At 37.3% G+C, this 11,209-nt stretch overlaps 1 protein-coding gene and 1 pseudogene across 1 annotated transcript; both read right to left on the minus strand.

The window, feature by feature from the left end:
- LOC109126364 overlaps nucleotides 1-2,802 on the minus strand; it is an 11,997-nt pseudogene extending 9,195 nt beyond the window's left edge.
- LOC104715053 lies at nucleotides 6,171-10,451 on the minus strand. Its single transcript, XM_010432504.1, has 7 exons — nucleotides 10,240-10,451; nucleotides 10,036-10,133; nucleotides 8,975-9,954; nucleotides 8,720-8,860; nucleotides 8,468-8,635; nucleotides 7,473-8,117; nucleotides 6,171-7,331 (listed from the first exon to the last, which is right to left on the minus strand). The coding sequence occupies exons 1-7, from the start codon at nucleotides 10,449-10,451 to the stop codon at nucleotides 6,171-6,173; spliced, it is 3,405 nt and encodes a 1,134-aa protein (XP_010430806.1).

An 11,209-nucleotide genomic window follows, 5' to 3' on the forward strand; every position in this document is an offset into this window, starting at 1 on the left:
TCACGATAGGCATGCATTTGAACCGGATTAGTAATGTGTTAAACTTGTATTAATATTATATATTATATAATATAAATCTGAAAATTAGGTATTTAATTATATATTTTGTTTATTTCCAAAAGTTTGCAAATAACCTAAAAATATGTGGCTGTTAAACCTTAAAATTTTTTAAAAATCATAAAAACCTGATTGGCAAATAAAATACTTTTAAGTCTTTTAAATGCTTTTATTTAAAGCCTTAAAAGCCTTCAACAATCAGGGGTTATGTGAATTTGATGACTGCACCCAAGCTGTTTTAAAATGGTTTCGTCCCTGCTTCTTGTGTGATCCTTGTTTTATATTGAGTTGGATTTTTACATAATTTTCAGGTTTAGTAGTGATTTAATCTTTGTTTAACCATAAAGTAACATAATTTAACTACATAATGTAAATGACTAAATGGCTAATAAATTAGAAATGAATAACCAATTGTTACAAAAACATAAGATATCTATTTTATTGTTGTGTCAATAACCTTTACACTTATAACTTGTATTTAGAAGGTTGTGACGACCATTTAAATATTTATTGGAAAATTTCTATTATATTTTTAAAATATAAAAATTTATTAACATGAGATTGAGATTAGAAGACAGTTCTGTAGAATTCTCGACTATGTTGACCTTGAACCCTGCATAAAGACACCCTAATTATTAGCTAATTTAAATAAGACATAACAAATACCAAATAATTAGATTCTTAATGTTAATGTATGCGTAAAACACACCTATGACTTTGATTTCTGAGTCAAATATATCGATCCAAAGTTTGCCATCTACAAAAACAAAGCACACAAATTAATAAAACACAAAAATCACCTTTAAAAAGTCGAGAAAAAATTACAGCATTTAACATTCTAATCTCGCAAAAATGTTAAACTTTAGGAATTTTTAGTTGTTTGTATAAATTTATATCACCAACTATTATTTTGAAGAACTTCTAAACAAATCCAAAGAATCAATCTCTACACTACTTATCTGTCCAAATCTTCCCTGCACAATCAAACCACAATATGTTGTGACCTACCCAAATCCTCCCTGAAATAGCATCCCCCAACATCAAAACACTACATCCACCAAATAATTTTTTTGTTGACATATTAATAAAGAATTTATAAGTGTGAAGATTGATTGGTGTAAATCATAATAGGAAGCAAAAAAAGATAAGCATATGCATGCTCATGCCATTTTATACAAATAGAGGTGAGAAATATTAATTTTCTTAACTTCTCATCTGCTTTATAAATTGAACAGAAACTATTTAATAAAAAAACAGAAACAGAATAATATAGAAAAATGATAACCCATACAGATTCTGGAATACTTTCAGAATTCATTGTCTTATTCAAAAATAATCCATCTCTTCATGCTCTTAAACCTATACTTAGAAAATTGAGATCACCCTGAAAATTAGCATATGTTATAATCTTTGTATACAAAAGTTTAAACTTGTGACCTTAAATTAGGAGACGGCTCCTTAGGCTTCTCAAGCTATGTTTACTCTAAAACCTACATTAACACATTGTAGTCGTTAGCTTATTTAAATAAAATCTAACAAAGAACAAATAATTATAAATAAAAAGAGAGACATAGATTAAACGGAAAATATTAACATGCATATAACAATCTGGAAAAAAAATATTTAACAAAGAACACAAGAAGCTAATAGGCTTTGGTTTTATAATAAAATAGATTTAAGAGTTTTTGTTAAGTTCAAAATGATTTAATTACTACATTATTTATACAACAACAAAAAAGTTGTTTAAAATGTAAGTTGCTAAGATTTGGTAAGCTGCTAAGATTTTGTAAATTAGAATATTTCTAATTCCGAAATTTTGGTATAAATTGTCAAATATGTTTTTTTTTAATTAATCACATATATACTTTTGTAGAAGATATTATAAGATTGATCCTAATATTAGCAATATAATTCTAATGTTATAAGGAAAGAAATAAAGTATGATGTGCTAATTACGTGGGTTGATTTTCTTTTCTTTAAGTGTAGTACCTAATTTATGTGGATAGAGTAGTTTAGATTTAATGGCATGTACAAACGAATATTGTGTTACCATATTTTTTATTTCCGATTTTTATGTATTAATAATCATTTAATATTTGTTTGGCTATTACACTTAAATAGTAATCTGTTTGGTTCCGATTTTGTGGCTAAACATATCACATATAATATTTGTTTGGTTTTATAGTTTCCTCATTAATTATTTATGTTTGGCTTCAAGGATTACACATATCCTTATTCTTAATTGAATGGCATTTCATTGTAATAATCTCTAACTCTATGTCTACTTATTAAAAATGCTTCCCTTTTAATAGTATAAATAATAGATAAAAAAAAATATTAATTAAATTATTTTGGTGTCTTTAAACATAGGAATAAATGTCTTCACCAAGACATTTAAGACACAATATCTTAAAACTTACTAAGCCACAAAAACAATTTAATTAATATTGTTTTTTGTTTATTATTTTTCTAATTTAAATTGAGAAACCAAAATGAACCAAATACATCAATTTTACCGATAGAAAACCTCACACTTGCATTAATGCATGCAACAGTTGATCGATCCCCAATTAGTCAATCTCAACTTAGTTGGGAGGCGATCCAGGTTTGCTATCCACATGTTAAAAGCGTGCCTGGGCGTAGCTCCTTTAAACCAAACTGAGTCGCGCCAATCTACAGGATTTGCTCTTGGCCTGAGTGCTTCCCATGTTTTCCGTGTGGAGAAACCCTCGCAAGAATTGTCATCTACTACCTAGTCATAAGAATCCATTCCTTGCGAGTCACTAGGCAGGTTTATTGTTCTTAGATAGGCATGAAGAGCTAGGGTTTGTTCTGACTTTGGATCTGCTAAATTCCAGCCCTCGTGATTACACACATCAACTACTTTGGCATTTGCTGGTACTCTTAAGCTCCGAGGACCCCCCGTACCTATGAACTTGATCAAGGGACCAAGCGGAGTCCAATTATCAAACCAGAAATTTGCCTCTCTTCCATTTCCGATATTACACTTGATGAAGTGAACTGCCTGCTCTCTTAGCGTTAGTATACACTTCCAATTCCAGGTGTCGGAGCTTCTTTCTATTTGGTTCCAGAAACTAGTTGTCGAACTGACATTGTGATGCTTATGCCAAGCCACCCATAAGGATCCACTATTCGAGAAAAGGAGCCAAATCAAACGGAGACATAAGGTTCTGTTCCAAGAGGCAAACCTTCATAATTCCAACCCTCCTTCCTTCTTAGGTAAACATACCTGGGCCCAAGCAGCCTTTTTTATTCCTGTTTTTTCAATCTGCCCTGACCACAAGAACCTTGAACACATAGATTCTATTTGCCTTATACATCCTAACGGAAGGATGAAAACGGAGATCTAGAAGTTGACAATTCCTGAGATTACCGAGACAATAAATTGGACCCTTCCAGCAAAAGAGAGAGATCGTACTGCCCATGACTTAAATCTTGCAGATATCTTCTCAATTAACATCGTATATTCAGAAATTTTCAGCTTTCTGCTCATTAGAGGTAGCCCAAGATGTCTAATAGGTAGATACCCATTTGTGAATCCATAGCTTTCCAATGCGGTGGATTCAGTATGGCTCAAACCTGCGTGGTACAACTGAGTCTTCTCCCTATTCATTTGGAGGCCTGACCAACCAGCAAAATCCTCAAGAGTTTTGTAAATGCCATGGAGAGAAGAACTATCCTCATTGAAGAATATCATTACATCATTTGCGAACATAAAATGGGATATGCCTAGCTCAGCTGTTTTCGGGTGGTAAGAGATATAGCCTGATTCATAATGAGATTGTAACAGCCCATAAAAGACCTCCATTGCTAGGACAAATAAGTACGGGGACATAGCGTCTCCCTGTCTTAGTCCTTTTGAGCTCCTGAAGTACCCATCCGGTTGACCATTCACTATAACCGAGAAGGAGACCGTAGAGATACACTCATATATCCAACCTATGAATTTATCTGGCATTTGAACAGCTTTTAAGGCAGCAAAAATGAAATCCCACCTGATTGAGTCAAAAGTTTTTCTTAAATCCACCTTTAGCATTGCACTCGGTAGGACATCCTTTTTGTGATAGCCTTGCACAATTTCAGTTGCGATAAGCACATTTTCTAACAACAAGCGGCCTGGCATGAAAGCTGATTGAGAGTGGTTGATGATGGAGGGAAGGACTTCTTTAAGTCGACCTGCTATAAGCCTTGAGATTACTTTGTAGACTGTATTGAGACATGAGATGGGCCGAAAATCAGTCATGTTGGATGCGTTTGGGATTTTTGGGATCAAGACTAGATTTGTGGCATTCCACTGCTTTAAAAGCTTTCCCGTCCTAAAAAACTCTTTCACTGTTTCTGTGACTTCCCCTCCTACTACAGACCAGCAACCGCAAAAGAATTCTGGCGTGTATCCATCTGGTTCACTAGCTTTGTTCCTGGGCAGTGATGAAAAAGCTTCTCTTATTTCTTCGGTGGTAAATGGGGATTCCAACAATGATTGCTGACCTGGGATGCATCGAAACTTCAGAAACTCAATCATCGCAAGACAGCTGAATAAGCGGTTCAAGAACCTTATGGGACTGTGGTTGCAATGAATCAATTATCTCTGCCTTTTTGTGCACAATTGCTTTCTTGTTTTATTTTTTTTTCCCAAGAAACCAATGTATAGGTTGAAAAACCAACTCTTCATTTATATGATATTTGCACGTTAGCAAACAAATTCTGATCGATGCTATTGAGAACCACAGCTCTGGAGCATTTCAGAAGCTAGTTTAGGGGTTTGACTAGTTTTCTGCAACCAATAAAGTCATGTATATCCTATCAGTTTTATGATAAGAATAAAACTAAGAACTCTTCTCTCTTATCTCTTCTCAATCCACAATACAATCTCAAATCCTAATTGATAAGCTTGGAGTTATAGTTCTCCAATCTCATCACCTAAGAACAGAGCACATAAGCTCTAATTCCTCTTTTCACATCAATGATAAAGCAGGATAATGTTCACAATCTTACTCTAATTCTATTTATACTCTAAATTCTTCTCCTTAGCTCCTATAACGTGCCTCTATCTCTCCCACATTGCTCTCTTATCAATACTCCCCCGTTTCAAAACAGCTTGTCCTCAAGCTGTGAAGTAGCAGTGAAGATAGAAACAAATGAACACAATCGATGTTGCCATGGTAGAGCTACTGCACACACATTAGTTCTCTTCACCATAGTGTAGTTGCAGCTTCTGAGATTGTCTTCTACAGTTTCTTCTTTCTCCAGCGATGCCATACTGAAAAGTAGTCGATCTTGTCTATAGTTGCAGTAGAACAGGAGCCATGTGTAACATCACTACAAGGAAACTCAACCAGAAAAATAACAATCATATACTTGATGCCACTCTTGTTAACACATACAAGCCAATTCCCTTTGTCATGTTCCTTCATCGTTTGCTGAGAATCCACCAAACTGTTTTGAAATTGCAAATCAAGTAATCTCATATGATGCAATTGTTGCAGATTCTTGTATCTTTTCCAACTTACTATTTTACTCCAAGTGTGTGAGTAATCATGATCGTGTTGTCTCTTAAGCCGTACCCTCTTTGGCTTGTATTTGAACATCCATGATTTCAAATGTATCCTTCTCTTCTATGTTTTCAATCTTTCTGTCTGTGTAGACAATGGCCTGGACATTTGGTATGGAGAACAATATATTGTGGTACTACTCAAATTCTGAAACATCTTGCCACCACCTTTTATCGAAACCATCTTGATGTTATCCTGAAATCTTTTGCCAGCTATTACCAAGTTTGAAGCTTGTTAGAATGTAACATCATTAGTCTTGACCTCTGATGACTTCTCATAACACACAAGCAATTCTGAAACTTCTAATACCCCTTCTTGTTGAGTTTTCTATATATATATGCAAAAACCAGAGTGTAAAGCATTAGAAACTAGTTCAGGTTGTGACTGATATTGATCCAATGATGCAAGTCGATGATCCTCCAAGACTGAATTCTCAACTTTCTGTGATTGGAGAACACCATTTGTTGCCAATTTTGAAGTTACTGATTCTTTTGATTCTTTTTTGAGACTAGAATCAGTCATTGAAAAAGTTAAGCTCGATTATGTTTCACCAATCACTTCCTGATGCTGACATAATGTGTTCACTCTAACAGAGTCTTCATGCTGAATCAAATGCTTCTCTTCAGAGGAGTCCTTCTCCTTATGTGAACCTTCATTTAGATCTTCAACGTGCTTTTCCCCAAGTCGTACCTTACTCGCGCGTTTGTAAAACAGACCAAACGAGCTTGTTCCACGAAGATATCTGAGTACTTGCTTCAAACTCGCACCATGTGACTCCTTAGGTTCTTGCATATATTTGCTCAACACACCAACATTGTATGCAAGGTCTGGTCGTGTGTGAATCAAATAACGCAAGCATCCTATAACTTTGCGATACTTTTGCTCCTCAACAGCCATTTCATCATGTGACTTGGATAGCTTCAGATTCATGTCCATCGGTATATGAGTGGGATTACATTCACTCATTCCAGTCTCCTCAAGTATCCTGAGCGCATATCTTTCTTGTTTCATGATAATGCCCGTTTCAAGCTGCTTTACCTCGATGCCAAGATAAAAGGTAAGTAATCCAAGATCACTCATCTCGAATTGCTCAGCCATCCTCTTCTTGAAGTCAAAAATTGAAGACCGATCAGAGCCAGTGACCAGTAGATCGTCGACATACACCGCTACAACAAGAAGCTCATCTCTTCTCTTCTTGTAGTATAAAGATGGCTCCTTAGAGCACCTCTGAAAACCCATTCTTCTGAGAGTCATGTTTAGCTTAGCATTCCAAGCTCTGGGTGCTTGTTTTAAGCCGTAGAGAGCTTTGTTTAGCTTGTAAACTTTGCTCTCACTTCCCTTTACTACAAACCCTTCTGGCTGAGTAACGAACACCTCCTCCTTTAGGTCACCATACAAGAACGCTGTTTTTACATCCAAGTGATTTATCTCCCAACCATATGAAGCAGAGTGACCGATTATGAGTCTGATTGTTTCCATACGAGCCACATGTGCAAAGACTTTGTCATAGTCGATTCCATATTGTTGAACATACCCTTTAGCAACTAATCTCGCCTTGTACTTGTTTATGCTTCCATCTAAATTTTTCTTTATCTTGAACACCCATTTTAAAACAATAGGCTTAACTCCAGACGGCAGATCAACCAAGTTCCAGGTTTTGTTCTTTTCAATGGAGGCGAGTTCATCATCGCAAGCTTTTATCTAAACGTCCAACTCAGAGGCTTCTACGAAATCCCAGGGCTCGTCATTCAAAGACTGTAGAAGACGATCTAGCTCTTCATCTTGTGTAACATAGCTCGACAGATAACTTGGCTGCTTAGAAGGTCGTGTTGATCTTCTAACCATTGACTGTTGCGATTCTATGCTACCCTTTCCATTCAATTCACTGCCATCTACCTCCTTATCAAGTCCATGTTCTAACTCGCTTTCTTCTTCACCCTGGATCTCATTATTGTTCTCTTCTTCTCCTTGTGTTTGTCCTAACAAGTGAACTCCTCTGTTCCCAAACGCACCAATATTAACAGAAAAACCTGCAGAATTCCCTTGTTCCTCTGTTTCACTTCTCTTCCAATCCCATCCTCTGCTTTCATCGAAACGTACATCATGACTGACGATGATTCTCCGATTGGAAGGGTCGAGTAAATGGTAAGCTTTCGAGCCAGGCTCAGTTCCTAAGTGCACCAGAACTCTTGATCTGTCATCTAGTTTCTTTCTCCCCACAGACTCTGTTTTTGCGTACACAATGCACCTGAATGTTCTCAAGTGATCAAGGTTTGGCTTCAGTCCTTTCAGCATCTCATACGGAGTCTTATCAACCAAAGACCTAGTTGCAATTCTGTTAATCAAGTATGTGGAGTGTCTAACGGCTTCTCCCCACAGAAAGTTTGGCAGCTCCATATGTTTCAGGATGCTTCTTGTCATCCCCAAAAGTGTCCTATTTCTCCTTTCAACAACCCCATTCTGCTGAGGAGAGTATGGATCTGTCAACTGTCTCGTTAATCCATTTTTCTCACAGAAAGAATGAAGGTCTTGATTGCAAACTTTGTCTCTCGTTCAGCAAGTGTTTTAAAGCTTTTGAACTTTTCCAGTGCTTCACTCTTCTCTTTCGGTAGGACTGTCCACATATAACGAGTAAAATCGTCTATGATCACTAAAATATACCTTTTCTGAGCCGGTGTCGATGGTGTGATAGGCCCACAAAGGTCACCGTGTATCAGTTCTAGAGGCTGAGCAGCTCTGTACAAGGTCGCTCTTGGAAAAGGGTCCCTTGTTTGTTTTCCAAGCAAGCACGACATACAAGTTTGTCTCTCCACTTTGATGTTTGGTAAGCCGGTTACCAAGTCTCGACTCATCATCAGCTTCATTGTGTCTGCATCGATATGGCCTAGTCGTGCGTGCCATGTAGATGACTCACCTGCAGTGACCAACTGTAAACAATTGATGCCTTCAACCTCCACCACAACTTTGTAGAGACGGTTCTTGGATCTTGTTGTTCTCACAATCATCTTACCAGCACGATCAAAGAGCATTAACTTGTTCCCCAGCATTCGCACCTCACATCCAGCCTCAGTGGCTTAGCCTAGACTAACGATATTACTCTTCAAGTCTGGTATAAAGTAAACATTATGCAAGGCTTTCTTCTCGCCGTTCTCAAGCAGAAACCTGATGGATCCTTTTCCTTTGATGTCAACACGCGAGTCGTCTCCAAATCGAACCTTTCCCGTAACGTCCTCATTGAGTTCATAAAAGAAGTTTCAATTTCCACTCATGTGGTTACTAGCTCCGTTGTCTAGATACCATATGTCATTGGTATCCATACTTGACTCAAAAATACTTGGTTTTACCTTGTCTTCCTGAAGGTATACGACTTCATGCATCATTAGCTCATCAGCTATGTGAGTATCCTCCTCCTTTTTCTCGACAGCCTCTTGCAGCTTAAGTAGTCTATCTAGACAGTCAGGGGCATAATGGCCTTGCTTATCACATCGAAAGCAGGTAATATGAGACAAGTCTTGTTCCTTATCCTTCGGTTGAAAGCCAAATCTTCCACGTCCTCTACCTCTGGAAGAACGACCTCCTCGTCCCCTTCCTCTGTAGTTACCGAATGAGTTTGTATTGGCAAACATGAGTTTGCCTTGGTCATCTTCGTGATCTACCTCTTTTTCTCCGATTCCCTCCTCATAAGCTTTCAAACGACCTACGATGTTCTCGAAGCTCGTTTTATTCAGATCAAGTACTTGCTTGAGAGAAGCAACTATGTGAATAAACTTCTTTCGAGGAAGACTTGACATGAACTTCTTGACTATCATAGGTTCTGGCAATTCTTTTCCCAAAGCAGCCGATTTAGTTGAAATTGCTGAAAGCTTTTCCACAAACTCATCAATCTTTTCAGTGCCTTTCATTCTCAACCTATCAAATTCAGCCATTAGTGTCTGCAGTCTTGCCTCCTTAACCATATCTACTCCTATGTGTCTTGATCTTATGGCTTCCCATATTTCTCGAGCAGACTCTAGAACACCAACCTGAAGGGTGAGGGATTCAGGAATCGATTGCACAATGAGAGCAATCGCCAAGTCATTCTTTGTCTCATCAATATTTCCCTTCTCGATCACGTCCCAAGCTTTGTGAACCCTGAGTAAGATTTTCATCTTCATGGACCACACAGTGTTATTACTCGGGTTCAACATGGGACACTTGATAGAGGAAGATCCTCCTTCAGTCGATGATGATGATCCGGTTTCATCATCTTTTCTTGTCGCCAAGATTTTTCCTTCTTCTCCTTCCATCAAAGTCTTAACGTCTTCTCCAGCCATTGAATCAAGCTCTGATACCACGTGTAGAAATCAAGAACAGAGCACATGTACTTAATAAGAATAACTCTCTTATTAATCTCAAGGAAAATTACTCAAAACCTTAAGCCTCTTAATCTCACAAGTTGTGCCACAAGCTAGCACATCCTTATATAGAGGAAAACTCAAAACACCAAAACCCAATTGGATAACTCTAAACATATATTTTAGATTCTCCTAAAACATAATTGACCTTATCACAAAGTATATTTAGATCCTCCTAAATATACTAGGCCTTATCCCTTTTATTGCAAGCTTACATCAACAAAGTTGCTATTGATACACATTCATTGGAAACAGACGAAACAAATGTTTCTTGAATGGCTTTCTTCTCCTGACGCGAGTCTTCGTCACTGTGAATCATATCAGCCACCACAAATTCTGGTTCAACACTCCTGTCAGCCTCTAGATCGTCTCTTTGCTTCTTGATGAACTTTTGTATCTTACTTTCGTTCTCAAGCATCATCCTCATTTTTTTAGGATCGTCTCTTTTTCCAAAACATCTTTCAAGTCTTCCCAACTTTGGAAAGGCATAAACGAATGTCGCCATTGAAAATGAGCATCTGCTTCACCTTCGAGAAGACTATGTGCAAGATTCAGTTTCTCATCCGTCATGAAATTCTCTTAAACAAAGAAATCCTCCAGCCAAGAAATCCATTGTCGTAGTTCATCGGCAACACCATCGAAGATGGGAAATCCCTCAAGACACATTGCAATCAAAATCCCCATTTTGACAAAACCTAATTCTTCACTCGCGTTGACCCTCCGATTACAGTTTCACCGCACCAATTGATAAGAATGAAACTAAGAAATCTTCTCTCTTATCTCTTCCTAATCCACAATACAATCTCAAACCCTAATTGATAAGCTTTGAGTTACAGTTCTCCAATCTCATCACCTAAGAATAGAGCACATAAACTCTAATTCCTCTTTTCACATCAATGATCACGCAGGATAATGTTCACAATCTTACTCTAATTCTATTTATACACTAAATTCTTCTCTTTAGCTTCTATCACGTGCCTCTTTTTCTCCCACATTGCTCTCTTATCAATACTCCCCCGTTTCAAAACAGCTTGTCTTCAAGCTGTGAAGTAGCAGTGAAGATAGAAACAAATGAATACAATCGATGTTGCCATGGTAGAGCTACTGCACACACATTAGTTCTCTTCACCATAGCGTAGTTGCAGGTTTTGAGATTGTCTTCTGCAGTTTCTTCTTTCTCCAACG

Source organism: Camelina sativa, chromosome 9 (assembly GCF_000633955.1).
Source record: "Camelina sativa cultivar DH55 chromosome 9, Cs, whole genome shotgun sequence".
NCBI classification, from domain to species: Eukaryota; Viridiplantae; Streptophyta; class Magnoliopsida; order Brassicales; family Brassicaceae; genus Camelina; species Camelina sativa.

What these genes read in the sequence shown, in the direction of transcription:
- LOC104715053 (XM_010432504.1), bottom strand. Translation starts at nt 10,451, where the DNA reads ATGAGGATGATGCTTGAGAACGAAAGTAAGATACAAAAGTTCATCAAG. An exon ending in TCAATAGCAACTTTGTTGAT is followed by an intron (nt 10,134 to 10,239) that starts GTAAGCTTGCAA and finishes ATATATGTTTAG; the next exon opens with AGTTATCCAATTGGGTTTTG. An exon ending in TAGAATCGCAACAGTCAATG is followed by an intron (nt 7,332 to 7,472) that starts GTTAGAAGATCA and finishes TTGGACGTTTAG; the next exon opens with ATAAAAGCTTGCGATGATGA.